This window comes from Staurois parvus, unplaced genomic scaffold, assembly GCF_062004578.1.
Source record: "Staurois parvus isolate SC_StPar_1 unplaced genomic scaffold, SC_StPar_1.0 ptg000155l, whole genome shotgun sequence".
In the NCBI taxonomy this organism is placed as follows: Eukaryota; Metazoa; Chordata; class Amphibia; order Anura; family Ranidae; genus Staurois; species Staurois parvus.
Window position 1 is genome coordinate 282,119 of NW_028317951.1, and position 15,706 is coordinate 297,824.

At 40.1% G+C, this 15,706-nt stretch overlaps 1 protein-coding gene across 1 annotated transcript in view; it reads left to right on the forward strand.

Annotated features, from left to right (window-relative positions):
• Positions 1–1,204: 1,204 nt before the first annotated feature.
• KCNAB1 (potassium voltage-gated channel subfamily A regulatory beta subunit 1) overlaps positions 1,205–15,706 on the forward strand; it is a 420,463-nt gene continuing 405,961 nt past the window's right edge. Inside the window, exon 1 of the mRNA XM_089675388.1 lies at positions 1,205–1,520. Coding sequence (XP_089531514.1) covers positions 1,279–1,520 — 242 coding nt within the window. The 5' untranslated portion in view covers positions 1,205–1,278. The remainder of the gene's footprint in view (positions 1,521–15,706) is intronic.

Here is a 15,706-nt window from a genome sequence, read left to right on the forward strand (position 1 = left end):
TACTGTTTACCGAAAACGGAATGAGGCCTACAAAGAACAAAACACAGTACCTACGGTAAAATATGGTGGAGGTTCAATGATGTTTTGGGGTTGTTTTGCTGCCTCTGGCACTGGGTGCCTTGACTGTGTGCAAGGCATCATGAAATCTGAGGATTACCAAAGGATTTTGGGTCGCACTGTAGGGCCCAGTGTCAGAAAGCTGGGTTTGCGTCCAAGATCCTGGGTCTTCCAGCAGGACAATGACCCCAAACATACGTCAAAAAGCACTCAGAAATGGATGGCAAAGAAGCGCTGGAGAGTTCTGAAGTGGCCAGCAATGAGCCCAGATCTAAATCCCATTGAACACCTGTGGAGAGATCTTAAAATTGCTGTTGGGAAAAGGTGTCCTTCCAATAAGAGAGACCTGGAGCTGTTTGCAAAGGAAGAGTGGTCCAAAATTCCGGGTGAGAGGTGTCAGAAGCTTATTGATGGTTATAGGAAGCGACTGATTTCAGTTATGTTTTCCAAAGGGTGTGCAACCAAATATTAAGTTAAGGGTGCCAATACTTTTGTCCAGCCCATTTTTGGGGTTTTGTGTGACATTATGTCATATTTGCTTTTCTGCCTCTGTTTTATATTTGTTCCAATACATACAAAGGGAATAAACATGTGTATAGCAAAACATGTGTTAATGCAATACCTTTTTTGTGTGAAATACTTGATTTTCAGGAAAAATATCAAGGGTGCCAACAATTTCGGCCATGACTGTATGTATTAACTTTCCATCTGTAAAGTAAGTCACAAGTGTAATCATAACCATTAAACCTTTTGTGAAATAAAATACCACTGGGCAAGGACAGTGTGTTTTTCCATCTGCCCTTTTACCAGCCTGTTTGAGTCAGAGCCTTAAATAGACCGCATGAGAACAAGTATTTGGACTGGATCCTGCAAAAATGTTTTTGCTTTACCTAAATATAAGGGCATGGGAAAAGCTGTATTTCCCAAGGGGATTGACTTTATCCCCATTGTCCAATCTAGACTAAGGATAATCTGAAGATAGAAAATAAATTCTTGCTGGCAGGGTTCCACAACATGATGGCTTCAATAAAAATGTATCAGTGACAAGTTCCACTGGGAGAGAAAAGTAGCAACAAATTCCCATGATATTTATCATATCCATTTTGCTTCCCTACATTTAGATGTGTTAAGGGACAACACAGCACAACTCTTCCATAAAAGCTTGGAGACACATGGAGTTTTATTAAACAGAAGCAACTGTGCTGCCTCTGCCCAAGGAATATGCATCTTTACAAGCCAAGCTTTACAGATATTCCGAACCCTAAACTTGGGGGGCAGAAGACTAATGATTCTGCTGCCAGGGTTAAAAAGACAAATGCTGCCCCCAAAACTTGTCTGCCACTTCGTTGTTGGGCTATGACACTTAACTCAAGCATGGAGCAGAAATGCCTAGAGAGATTTGTGTATGTTCATGGGCTGTCTCTGAAGGAAACTGTTAAAGCTGAAACAGGAATGATATACAGGTAGACTTTCTGTTCTATTTTATATAATATTTTGTTGTTGCAAGATTATACAGGTGGCTTGCAGTTCATTCAACGTCATATAAATTTAAATTATTTGTATATCCAAATAGAAATAATAATGCTTTAATAGGGCTTCAAAAACCAAGCAGAGTTAGCTTACTATTAAAATGAACTTATAATTTAATGGGAAAAGTGTCAGGCAACAGTTACATATATATTACTTGCTTTAAAAATGTAATTTGTATTAATATAATTATTTATTAACACCAAGAACCTTTACAGAAACCCAAAGAAACATGCTCAAATCATGTTTAGTTCCTACTTGTCAGCTGGGTGAGAGAGTAGTATTTGCTGATTGGCTGCTGCACAATAGAGATGCAATTAGCTGATTTAAAAAATGCACACCTTTTTCCTTATAATGTGGTGCAGCAACAATCTATGAACTTCTGTATTGAAGAACACTTAATCAGATATACAGTTGACAAAACTCGGATCAGGGTAGGATGATTCTGAGTAGTTGCTATGGGTTATTTCTGTTCAACTTATACAGTGTATATGTAAATATATTGCTTGAGTAATTTTCCATGTACATTTTTGAAAAACGTTAGTGCTTATACGCAAATTAATGTTTTTTAAGTTTATCAACTCATACATGGATACTATCAAAAGGGTTCCAGGAATGGGTACAGAAGGGATTGAGATGACTAATATGATCTGCCTGAGTGTTTGGAGGGCAGTACAGACAGGTGTTATAAAATGGAACATATTTGCAGTGGGACTGATTTTTTAAAATTGGAGAGTGCAAAATCTGGTGCAGTTGTCAAGGTAACCAATCAGCTTCTAACTTTTACTAGGTGTATAATATTTGTTTTACAAATAAACATTCAATACATGGCAATGGAATGGATTCCCTGAGCATTATGGATTAGTTAAAGGAAGAACAAAACAGAGGTTATCAGATACTATGGGGTTTACTAAAACTGGAGAGTGCAAAGTTTGGTGCAGCTCTGCATGGTAGCCAATCAGCTTGTTCAATTAAGGTTTGACAAAAAAATAAAAAACCTGGAAGCTAATTGGTTTCTATGCAGAGCTGCACCAGATTTTGCACTCTCCAGTTTTAGTAAATCAAAAACAACACTTGTTAGGAAAAAAAAATGTATAGTGCATATTTTTTAAGCATAATACACCATGTTATTCTCTAACTATGAATAATTTTGTTGTCCCTTAATTCCCTGCTGCTTTAGCTCTGGCTCACACTGGATCCGACTTTGAAATCGTGCAACTTCATGCGATTTCAAAGCTGCACGTCAGTGTGACTTCAGGTGTGACTTGGCAGACATCTGTGCATGTGACACCTGAAATAGCAAAAAATAGTGCAGGAGCCTTTTTTTAAAATCGGTGCGGCACTGCAAAGTCAGAGTCGCACCGATTTGAATGATTCCATTGCCCACAATAGGGTGCAACTAGTCATGTGCATCAGTGTGACCAGGGCTTAGGCAGTATAAATTGGTTGTTGCTACAACACAAGTTGTGCTGGATAAACCATTGAATGGGAAGTGCAGATTTATTCAATAACTTATTCAGGTGTTTATGGCTATAGATACCATGATGAGCCAGAACGCAAAGGAGACATCACTAAACAGTATTAACCACTTGCTGACCGCGCTATAGCCGAATGATGGCTACAGAGTGGTTGTCCAGTTCCGGGAGGGCGTCTATTGCTCAGAAAACGAGAGAGAGAAACAGCACAAGGAGGCAATCAGGAGGGATGTAGTACTCCATTTCTTTCAAGCCTCCTGTGCATTCCAATTGATCAGCGACTTTGTCCATTATAGTAACTGGCTACCGGGAGTCTGTGGCAACAGGGCTTAGCAGCAAACTGTGACACTACCTGGAAGTGTCAGAGCTTTGACTGCCCAAACAGCCTGGCATTTAGCCATTACAGGAGGTTTTGTTTGACTCCTGTAGGTACTGTGGGGTTGACTTACTAAAACTGGAGAGTGCAAAATGCGGTGCAGCTGTGTATAGAAACCAATCAATTTCCAGATTTTTTTCCCGGCAAAGCTTAATTGAACAAGCAGAAGTTCACTGCATGCCTTGAATGTAACTGGGAACGGTTAAATTGATGCATTTGGTTCTGCTTTATATCATCCTTTTTTGGGTTGCATTTCTTCTCTGTTTTTAAGTACTAGGAACCTGCAACTTCTCTCTACAGGCATAAAATACTCAACAAAACAGCAACATTTAATCTACAGGGATGCTGTTTCTCAGTATGTTGAAAAAATAATGATGTAGCGCTGCTATCTCAAACATAGCATAGTATACAATATAGATAAAAAGCGGATATATGAGCGCTCTCAGAAATAAAATGTAGCAGCTAGGACACAAAAGGTAACTAAACGACACCTTCAATACAACACATAAACAAAAAAATGCAGCGCTAGAGGCAAATGATAAGTAAACCAAAAAATAATAATAATTGTTAAAAATACAAAGTTCCTGTCACTAATAGGTAGATAATAGTCCCAAAATATATAAAGAAAATGTGAGGATCACATGTGATCATATAAATGGGTAAAAGGCTTGATCCGTAGTGGTAGAAACAGGTGGAGTAAATGAATGAATTGCGCACCAGAAGTGCGTAAATAATACTCCTTTGAGATATGCCTGTCTCACCAGGTATGCACGGAATCATCGGTAATCATGTATAGGTCAGGATCCTGTGCGTCTTCTGTTCACGTCTCAGGAATGACACTCAGATGCGTAACATGTAGGAAGATCCCTTTAAGATGCCGGTTCTGCGGGTGAAGGCTCTCAGTAAAGAGAGCCCAATAAGGGACACCACATAACGTGATACCGTAGGGATATTTTATTCACAAGCAAGTGCATAACAAATGGGTGTTCGTAATATAAAATGTAAAAAAACACTGACCATATAAGATTCAGGATGGCCACCAGCGGTGGCTAAACGTCCAGCTGTAGCCACCTGACACGTTTCGAGCTATGCTCATCATCATAGGGTATAGAGCTTTACTGAGAGCCTTCACCCGCAGAACCGGCATCTTAAAGGGATCTTCCTACTTGTTACGCATCTGAATGTCATTCCTGAGATGTGAACAGAATTCACGCAATTCATTCATTTACTCCACTTGTTTCTACCACTACGGATCAAGCCTTTTACCCATTTATATGATCAAATGTGATCCTCACATTTTCTTTATATATTTTGGGACTATTATCCACCTATTAGTGACAGGAACTTTGTATTTTTAACAATTATTATTATTTTCTGGTTTACTTATTTTGTCATTTGCCTCTAGCACTGCACTTTTTTGTTTATGTACAGTATACAATATGACTTAAATAACGTAATCCTGTACAAAAATAAAGTGCTAATACAAATAGTCTATAACAGTAAAGTGCAAATCAATTGCTTGGATAAATCAGTCCATATATCATATATGTGGCCAACACCAATTATTTTGAAAGTGCTCGTGCTTAAACCCTTGACGCTGACGTAACACAAATATGCAGCCTCACAGAACTGGGCTTTTTTTCCGTGGGGCCGCATATTTGCGTACCTGTCTTTGTTCTGGGAGAGCGCTTCTGGCACAAAGACCGCGGTGTCGCTGAGAGCACCGGGTCCCGTTCTAACAATCGAGACCTGGGACTCCCGAATCTGGGTCACATGATCGCTGTGATAGCCTCTGATTGGCTATCACAGTGATCAGTCACTGTACAACCCGCCCCCTTGTTTTTTTTTATCTCTATGAATGGAGGAGAGAGATACATTGTATCTCTCTAACTCCTGGCATAGAGGGGGAAAAATGTTAGAAAAAAAAAAGATAAATGAATATTTAACAAATTAAATAAAAAATTAAGAAAAAAATACCTAGATCAAGATTTGATCTAGTTCAGTGCCAGGGTTAGTGTTTGCGTCAAGATCAGGGTAAAAGGTCAAGGTCAAAAAGTCAGGGTCAAAGGTCAGGATTAAAAAAAAATTGGTATCAGTGTCAGTTAGTGTCAATGACAGTGTCAGTGTGTTTTAGGTTAAAAAAAGGACAAAAACAAAATGCGCACTATTGTTTCTGGGCTGTACTACAGGTACAAACAACAAATAACATACACATATATGGTATTGCTGCGATCATCAAGAGCTATTTTTTTACTATTTTGGGCCAGTTTTCCTTTGATAATAAAAAAATCAGGAGATATCCATTACCATTTACCACCAAATAAAAGCCCAATTTGTCCTGAAAAAAACAAGGTATAATTCACCTGGATATACAAAGTAATTGTGATGATATGTACTGTTATACTAACATGTCAACATTGCAAAATTGTGCTTAGGCATTAAGATTTGTTTTACCTCTCACCTCCAATTTTCTTTAAAATAACGTGTATAAATTGTCTCCGTCTCTGTCCTCCACCCCTCATAGACACCCCATATCCCTCTTCTCCTCTTAAATCAATGCCTGGGTTATTAGAAGCACTCCTTCTACCTTAGATGAGCCGCATCAAAGGGAAGGAGTGGAGGAATATTCCCAGGAAGAAGAGAAGTAAAACGGTGATCAGGATTACCAGAAGGAGGCTCTTCTATCTCTTCCAAAGGATGAACTTCAGTGTCTTGTTTGGAGATATCTCTAGACTCCTTTATTTCAGTTCCAGTGAAAAATGTTGGACTCCCCCGCACATCTTCACCCTCAGGGTGACCAGGAATGTGAATCTCTCTAGCAGGCACACAGACCACAGTTTCATCCCAAACTCAGTCTTCTGGGCCAGGAGGAGGACTGAGTTTGGGAAGCAAACTGCATTGTGTGTGCCTGCTAGAGAGATTCACATTCCTGGTCACCCTGAGGGTGAAGATGTGCAGGGGAGTCCAACAATTTTCACTGGAACAGGAATAAAGGAGTGATTTAAGTACTTACTCTAAGTGAATTTGAAAACGCATGGAAACTCATGATGCCATTTTGTGATGGTATGATTGATATCTGATTGTCACTAATGTATAGTTTATTCAAATTTATAGTTTATTCAAATTGAAATGTGATTTAAATCCTCACCAAAATAGCTTCAATGCTTGACGATAGGATTACCATTATATCCAGACTTACATGTTCACTCCTGAATGTACTGTTACTTGAAGCTCGCTGGTGAAAAAAGTACATCAGCTTATTTTAGGGCAGAGTCACGTACTTTAGCCCCAATAAATTTCATTGGGATTGCTTGAAAAAAAAAGTCTTGTCTAGAAACTAGCTTTCCATTGGCTAAAAATAATTAAACACTATCAAGCCTGAAATATATGAAAAAAAATGTAAAAAAAAATTATGCCTGTACAAATGCTCAAAAAAAACCTGAAAAATTACCAAAGAAGCTCTGCTCAAGTGCAAATAGGGCCTTAGTGTCAGCTCCAATCAGTTGTATTACAAATACTTTTCAAGGCCTCATTTTAATAGTGTAAATAATGCACAGCAATCATAAATCTCTTACTGCAATTATTTTATAGAGATGATAAAATCTGATTGCTATGGGAAACTGGAAAAAACTGCTCTTTTTATTGCCTAAAAAGTTAAATTCATTCCTTGACGTTCCTAGAGGAACAAGAGTCCTTTTTTTTCCTGAGTGCGGTTTTCTCACCCTTTGATGAATGCACATTGTAGTTTGGGTTTCTGATCTCTAGTATACAACAATGATGTGGCGTTGTGTTCAGCTGCATCACTATGGATTCCGCTTTCTGATGTAACTAAATTCTGCCTATTGCTATTGTTAGCATGACATGAGTTTACTTGTATACCTGAATAAATCATTACAACAAACATGTAATCCTTACCCATTGTGGAACAGCAGTGCATCATGGGACTCCTGGCAGTCTGCTGATTAACCTCTAAGCCTAGTTTAAGCCTTTATTGCTACAGCTTTGTTTTATTGTGGAATCTTTCCTGTCTATAATTGGCTAGTAAACAGCTGTAACTAATATGAATCACATTTTTCATTCCTCACTGACAGTATGAGCTACATATACACCTTACAAATAGTATGAGAAAAATATATCATGTATTGGCATATGTGTCACATGGAGACTATGCAGTTGATATAAATTCGGGAAATTATTTCATTAAAATGAACTCAAAAGGCAAATGTGATTTTTACTGTTACACAAAGGATGCAAGAAAATACAAATATGTCTTATCCTTGAGATGAATAAAAAAATTGAAAAATATATTATGCGCTGTATAGATCGGATAATCTGAAGAATCATTAAAATGTTGTTTGCAATGATGCATAATTTTAAAAATAACATATAAAATATAAAAGAAATATCATCTATCTTATAAAATGACAAATATTGGGCTCCTATCACCTTAAACATGCCTTCACACACCTCCTGGGGACTGCCATGTTGAATGATAATACTGATGAGAAACAGGAGATCCTACCCCTGCTTACAATATTGATAACTGAAAAGACTTTGGGTGGAGGCATAGCGATCAACATTCATTCCTTTTAGGTTTGCTCCTGTTATTTTTCTATAGCTCCTGTAGGCATTGCTTCAGTTAAGGGCACTTCTTCCAATACAAGGACAACCACAAATGAAGATGTACTTTTGGGAGCTATTACATGAATAGGAATCAGGGGAATTGTGATAAGGGAAATACACCAATGGATTTGTATCTATAGGTTAGATACCATGGAGCAGTGTTTTCTGATATACTGTAGATGGCCTCACATATGGCCTTTGTTGCCCCCCCAAGGGCCACACATAATACTCCATGAATGTAATGCTACATAAAGCTGCCAGAGACTGCAGACATGCAAAAGGGAATAGTCAAAGAGTATGGGGTTGCTTTGCTAAAGGCAAAGAGGCTGTACATTTTACCAGAGAAGTTGTGCAATATAATTTTCCCCTGTGCTTAGTGAATGAGCTGAAGAAGCTCTTCTGACTTCCAATATTGTGCAAGCAAAAATGCAGTTTTCTTATGTTCCTTGCAAGTGATTAGGTATTTTTGGCAAAGTGAAGTTTCACCACATGCCCTAAACTCTGGGGACAATTCCCTTGCAAAGTACAAGTTAAAGAACTATAGGCAAATCTTTTTTTTTCATTTTGGATAGAGTGAGGGAGGGTTATAACTCTTTTTAGATTTTTTTTTTGCCATCTGTGTCCCATTGGGGAGATTTCCCTTCACTTTTTGTCCCAATGCCAAACAGGAAGTCAGAGAAAATTTCTGCAAATTAAGGGAATCCCTTGGGGACCCCCAGGTCCCCAGAATTAGTGTCCCCAATGGAAGATTTCTCCTCTATTACTTTTCTAGGGACAACCCAAAATTTGCGATTCACTTTCACTTTTAATAATTATGGTAAACAGGACAAATAGATAGGGTGATCTCCCTAATCGGGGTACAGAAAGCAATAAAACCTAATCTAATCCATCTCCAGTCTGTTCAAAACTAAAAGAAAAGATTTGCTTTTAGCTATACTTTAATTTGCAGAGTGAATAGCCTATTTATCTTTAGAAAATCAGCTCCTATGAGAATATTGCAAAAGATGGTCAGAGAAGGTGAACATGCTATAGGCAGGATGGGACAAGGGGTGGGCGAGAGGGGCAGCTATCTTCTGTTTCACAGCTGACAGGAGTAGTGACAGAGGCATCACTACTCCTCTCAGCCCAGCTCTGGGAGCAACAAGGAGAGGAGGAGATATCTGTGAGGCAATGCAGGCTGTGTTGTCTCTCCCTTGCCTGCTTCCTGCAAGTGCAGCAATCCTATATTCAGAAGCCCTTTTGTCAATTTGCCATCTTAGCCCTAGGCGCTAGATGACCTTGTCCCAGTACTGGCTACAGGTGTTGTTGGAAACTGAAAACCTGCTTCAGGAGATAGTCACAGACATGAGACACATTACATGATCTATTGTTCTATAGTACAGTAGAAAGGTAGAGAAATACCATACTTCAGACTAGAGATGAACCACCTCTTGACTCTATGTCCACCATATACATAGAAGAACTCCTGTATCTGAGCTCTCGCTTAGTTTGAGTCATAGGAAGACAGCACCAGGAGACCACACATAAGATTGGTAATTAAAAAAACATCTGAAGATAAGGAACCATACCAATTCCCCATTCTACCTTTATAATTGGTATTGGAAACAGATGGCAAAGTTTAGTTCTTTCCAATAAGAAAAACAATAATTATTCCTTTAGGAATATTTGCTCGTATGGACTGGTGATAGAAGAGCAGAGGTGACTGTTGGTTCTGAAGCTGCAGAAGTCTTTGGTGTTTCTGGTAGATGTATTACCAAGTATCATGCCTTTTTAACTGCTTAGTTGTCTAAATGTTTGCTAATACCAGGACTGTGTTCTATCTGCTATTGTAAAAATGATACAATGGGTTTTATTATTATGTTCAAGATATACAATAAAACAAATTAGGTTTCCAGTGCTATCTCCCATCCTGTTGTTCATGCACACTGCAAGCACAATGCATCTCCATTAGGGAACATTTCTCATGTAGGAAAAGCCCCAGGTGACATTGCCATCTAAATGCACTTCAGGAACAAGTCAAACAAGGTAGGGGTTGAGCTTAATTAAACCTTTCTAGGCTGTTCTAATGATACTTGCTACAATAAGATCTATAGCACATTGCACAGATGACACCGCAACATTGATTTAATAACAAACTATGCACTTCCTACCTGATGGATAATTATACAAGCAGAATGCAATCAATAAATATAATTTACACAAGTAAAAAAATCATCAACATCCCTGGTCAGAAATGTTTCTTTAGAACCTCTGTTAAATTTAATTTTATTATGTTACATATTCCATATTAAATCTTACATGTAATTAGTATTAAAAATATATACAATATGTAGGTATATAAACAGAGATGAACAGTTTTTAAGGTAATACTTATGAGTATTCTCAGTGTGAAGCAAGGACAAATCTGCAATATATATATATATTTCTTTTTTTAATATGACACTGTTGATCAAGTTACGCAGATGACTGAACTGCACCAGTTCTGGTTTACACATCTAACTAGCTTGCTTAAAAACAACATTAACGCCGATGATAGGGATAGCATCACATGCCATGCAAATACATCTACAAATGAACCTTATATGTATATGTAATAGAGCAGAAAATAAACTGTCACAATACTACATGGAGGAAAAATCGACTCCTGATTGACATGATAATCTCAGAAACCTGTAAATCGAGTAAGATGCTCATGTTGTTTGGATTGATTGCAGGAAAGCCTGACTGTGATAAATAAAACTTGTATTAAGTTGTTCCTGCAGAAGACTCTAAGGCTAGGTTCACACCTATGCAGTTTGCGTTTGATCTCTTTATGCAGTGCTGGGCAGAATAAAATGCAAAACACATCAAAAATGTGTCAAAAACGCATCAATGCACTACATGCTTTTCTGTAGCATTTCCATTGAAGTCTACAGAACCAAAAATGCAACATTTTGGTTTAAACATTTGCTGACCCTTTTCAAAAAACGCTCCGGGTGAAAACGTGTAGATGTGAACCTGTCCCATAGAAAATCATGTTAAATGGACTGCTGTGCGTTTCTGCAAAATTCAAAACACAGTGGAAAACGCTTAGGTGTGAACCTAGACTAAGTCTGTGAAGAACAGGACTGGTATTACGTTAAGTGTTAAGTTAAAATCCACAGAGGCATATTCCAGGGGGGAATTATTCTCATCACAGCCATTCTATAGTTGCTAACTTTAAAAAAAAACAAACAAAACATGCACACATTTTTTCGCTGTGTGTCCAGCAAGCCATTGCAGATGGAATGTGCTTCTATTAGTGATGGGGCAATATGTAATGACAAAGCCATCAGTGAGCAGATTATAGTGGCAGGGCTGTCAGTGAGCAGTATGTAGGGGAAGGGTGGTCAGTGAGCAGTATGTAGGGGCAGGGCAGTCAATGAGCAGTATGTAGGGGCAGGTCAGTCAGTATGCATTATGTAATGGCAGGGTGGTCAGTGTGAAATATGTGTGAAATATGTAGTGGGTCAGTGAGAAGTATTTCGTAGCAGGCTAGGTCAGTATGTAGATGCAGGGCAGTGAGCAGTATGTAGTGGTATGGCAGTGAATAGTCTGTAGTGGCAGGGTGGTCAGTGAGCAGTATGTAATAGCAGGGCAGTCAATGAGTAGTATGTAATTGCAGAGCAGTCAGTCAGCAGTATGTAGGGGCAAGGTAGTCAGTGACAAGTATGTAGTGGCAGTGTGAGCAGTATTTAGCGGCAGGGCAGTCAGTGAGCAGTATGTAGTGGAAGGCAGTCATTGAGCAGTATGTAGTGGAAGGCAGTCAATGAGCAGTATGTAGTGGCAGGGCAGTCAATGCGCAGTATGTAGTGGCAGGGCAGTGTGAGCAGTATTTAGCGGCAGGGCAGTCAGTGAGCAGTATGTAGTGGAAGGCAGTCATTGAGCAGTATGTAGTGGAAGGCAGTCAATGAGCAGTATGTAGTGGCAGGGCAGTCAATGCGCAGTATGTAGTGGCAAGCAGTCAGTGAGCAGTATATAGTGGCAGGCAGTCAGTGAGAAGTATGTAGTGGCATGGCAGTCAATGAGCAGTATGTAGTGGCATTCAGTCGGTGAGCAGTACATTAGTGGCAGGGCAGTCAATGAGCAGTACGTAGTGGCAGGCAGTCACTGAGCAGTATGTAGGGTGGTCAGTAAGCAGTATGTAGTGGCAGGCAAGGGTAGTAAGTAGACGCAGGGCAGCCAGTGAGCAGTATATAGTGGTAGGGTAGCCAGTGAGCAGTATATAGTGTCAGGCTAGGGCAGAACCTAGTCTCAGGGTGCTCAGACACTTACTGCAGGGCTGAGTAGATGGAAGACTTCCTGGGCTGCCTAATTCTGGTTCCTCCTCCATCTTCAACTGCAGAATCATCCAGAATGAAGCAGCCACCGGGGGGAGGTGGCAGCCACACACCCCCGGCCCCAGACATCAGTTCTGGCTGCCTGATTTTCAAGCTAACTCAGAGGAAAGGAGGGAGCTCAAGCAGACCTCTCTGCCAGGCTCCAATGTTGACCGCATCAATGCCCCACTACATTCAGCTGCAATGACAGGGATACTGCACTGAAGCTGTCCCCGTGGTTGGGATCGCGGGACAAAGCCCCGTACAAAGCAGTAATGGGACAGCTGTCTATAAAGTGTCACTGTTCCGGTAAATCCGAGGCTGTTGGTAAGTGTATTGTTCAGAATAGCTAAACCTTTATTATTGGTACGTCTAAGGAAAGCAGGACTGAAATATCCAACCTGTAGAAAAATCATAGAAGATTTCCCATCTCATCTACTGTATATGGATTATACAAAGCTATATGAAGATATATAAAACTCTGGCAATGCTGAACTTCTTTTGAATACAGTGTAAATATCCAGCAAAGATGATGAAGTGGGGGTTTAAGTTAGATAAATGCAAGGCCTCGTTCACACAGGGCGTACTACCGTGTACATCCATGCAAGGACTGTCTTTACCTGCATGAGGAAGTGTTCCATGCATTCCCATGCAAGCAGCCCCATTAATGTCAATAGGGACTCAGCAGCTGTATGGACACAGCCGTTACTCCCAATTTGACATCTGTGTGGGTGTGGGTGCACTGCCTCAAATACACACTGGGGTTGATTTACTAAAACTGGAGAGTGCAAAATTTGGTGCAGCTGTGCATGGTAGCCAATCAATGTACAACTTCAGCTTGTTCAATTAAGCTTTGATAAAAAAAATGTTAATAGGGTTCTATACACAGCTGCACCAGATTTTGCACTCTCCAGTTTTAGTAAATCAGCCCCACTCTCTGCCCCTTTTTAACAGTCGTAACCCGATTCACACAAGGAAGGTATTATTAATCATAGTAATACATTGTATATGCATGGAGTATGGAAATAAAAAACACAGATTTTAGGGAGATTCTCCCCCTCTTTTTGTTCTGGCAACCACTGTTTCCAGTACAGAATGTGATAATGGCAGAAACAGGAGGTGGGGTAAAATTTTTCAATGATGATACCTCCTCCAGTGACAACAGTCTAAGAGGGTATTTCCCCTTGCTTTGGAAAGATTTCCTCTTCCATCCTGCTGTTGTGTCTTTGGAACAGAAAGTGAAAAGAAACCACCCGGATGGGAAAACAGTATTCCAGGTTCTTAACCCTTCCATATCCAATACTAAAAAAAATTGTCTTGGCTTTTCACACCTTATAGAGGGCCTAATTTGGAGGATAGATATGAGTACATTGATATCATGTGTAGCGCTAACCCCGAAGGAGATACTGGTTGTATTGGTTTCTCTGTTCTTGCCTCGACCCTGCTAAAGGCATCGGCCCCTCTGACACTGCAGATTACACTCACATAAACAGGTATCAACTCCTTTTAGTACTTAGCAGTCAAACCTTGAAATTAGACACAAAACAGGTTAGCAAAATCACTAAGTATATTACTACTTAACAACAATGGATCAAAAGGTATAATTTCCTGCTCAACAGTGGTGTGAAGTACCTAATTAAAGTACAACTGATTCAACAATAGACATACAGCCATGAGATGTCAGAACTTTACCTGGGTCAGCATAAACAACAGCCTCCCCACCCAATAGTGCAACAACAGGCAGCCTTAGATTAGAACCAACAATATTAGAGGGGCTATGCTGCTGGAGCACATCAGTGGTGGAAAAACATAGCCTAGACCACTAATAAACTTTATCTATTGGAATATAACCAGCAAACTCATTACTTAAATTAAGATGGAACAAAGTCATAGTTGTTCAAAATAATTCTTCTTGCGGCTGACATTGGGGCCCTTTGATATGTTGGTGCGATAAAAGGTGCCTATTAGAATTATTTGCAGTAAGATGGTTAGTTATGAACTGTGGTTCTCTGTGCAATGCAACAAAATTGGCCAATTGAAGAGCTATTGTTAAGGGCAACGAAACAGCCAGACAGGATTTGCTAACAATACTGGGAGAATTTAACTGGAGAGGGGAGTGGACTAAGTTCTGCTTACAGTATGTCTCTTTCTGCATACAGAGCAAAGGTGGGTCAGAAATTCACTAGCCAATTCCTTGCTTTGTAGCAGCAGTCTGTAATGATGGCGGGGGCCCCCTGATGTGACCATGAGTGCTGGCATGGCCGGACCAGCCCAGAGAGCAGAGGAGCTGATTTCCCTGTAACGACTTGCCAAGCAGTTGTGCCGGTTCATTATGCTCTGCTGTATGCACTGGTCCTGCAGTGACAACCGACTGGACCGTGGAGCTGTATCAGAAGGATGGCACAATGGCAGTGCAGTTCTGCTATGACATGCAGGGCACATTGCTCATTCGATGGATCAGTGGCTGTGTCAAATACCAGGACCTCTCAATTTTCTTCTACAACTTCCTTCTAGAAACCACCTACCCCACGCATGGCACTAACTGCAAACCCTGCTTTTTCCCAGGCTTTTCCGTATAAACCCCTCTGAGTACTCTCTGGGTTTATTGAGGCCTGTAATTCATAGGCTCAGTTATTACAGTTGCACACTGCTGGACCAGACTACATCTCTTAACATTCCTAGCGCTCTGCATTATGATCAGGAGAGTAACTTGCTCAATAGCTCTCCCTTGTGGCTGAAAAGAGAACAGCTAAAGATAATGTCCTAATAGATTGTAGCAAAGTACCTGGCTAAACAGGTAACCTAAACAAAGCAGAAATTAATGCATAAACATTGAATAGAGAATGTAAAATATTTTACAAAGCAGTCTTAAAAGTAATGTCATCAATAGAACTGTCCCTGTTATCCAAATACCCTACAGAAGCAGAATGGTCTATGGTCAAGCTAGATGCCCTGGATAGAAGGGCATTGAAAATTAAGAGCACCAATCTTGTTCTGCTGCTTTGTCACATTGATGATGACAGGTTATCATTTCCATCCAGCACAGAGACAGGAAGAATGATGCAGGTGGAAGAAGAAGCAGCTCCAGCTGATCAATTATAGGACAGCATAGGGCAGGGGTAGGCAACTTGCGGCTCTCCAGCTGTTGCAGGACTACAAAATCCATCATGCCTCTGCAAGTCATAGCTGTAACTGTCAGTTTTGTAATGTTGCAATGCCTCATGGGAAATGTAGTTCCACAACAGCTGGAGAGCCGCAGGTTGCCTACCCCTGGCATAGGGGATATGTTCAAAGAACCAGTGCATGTACTG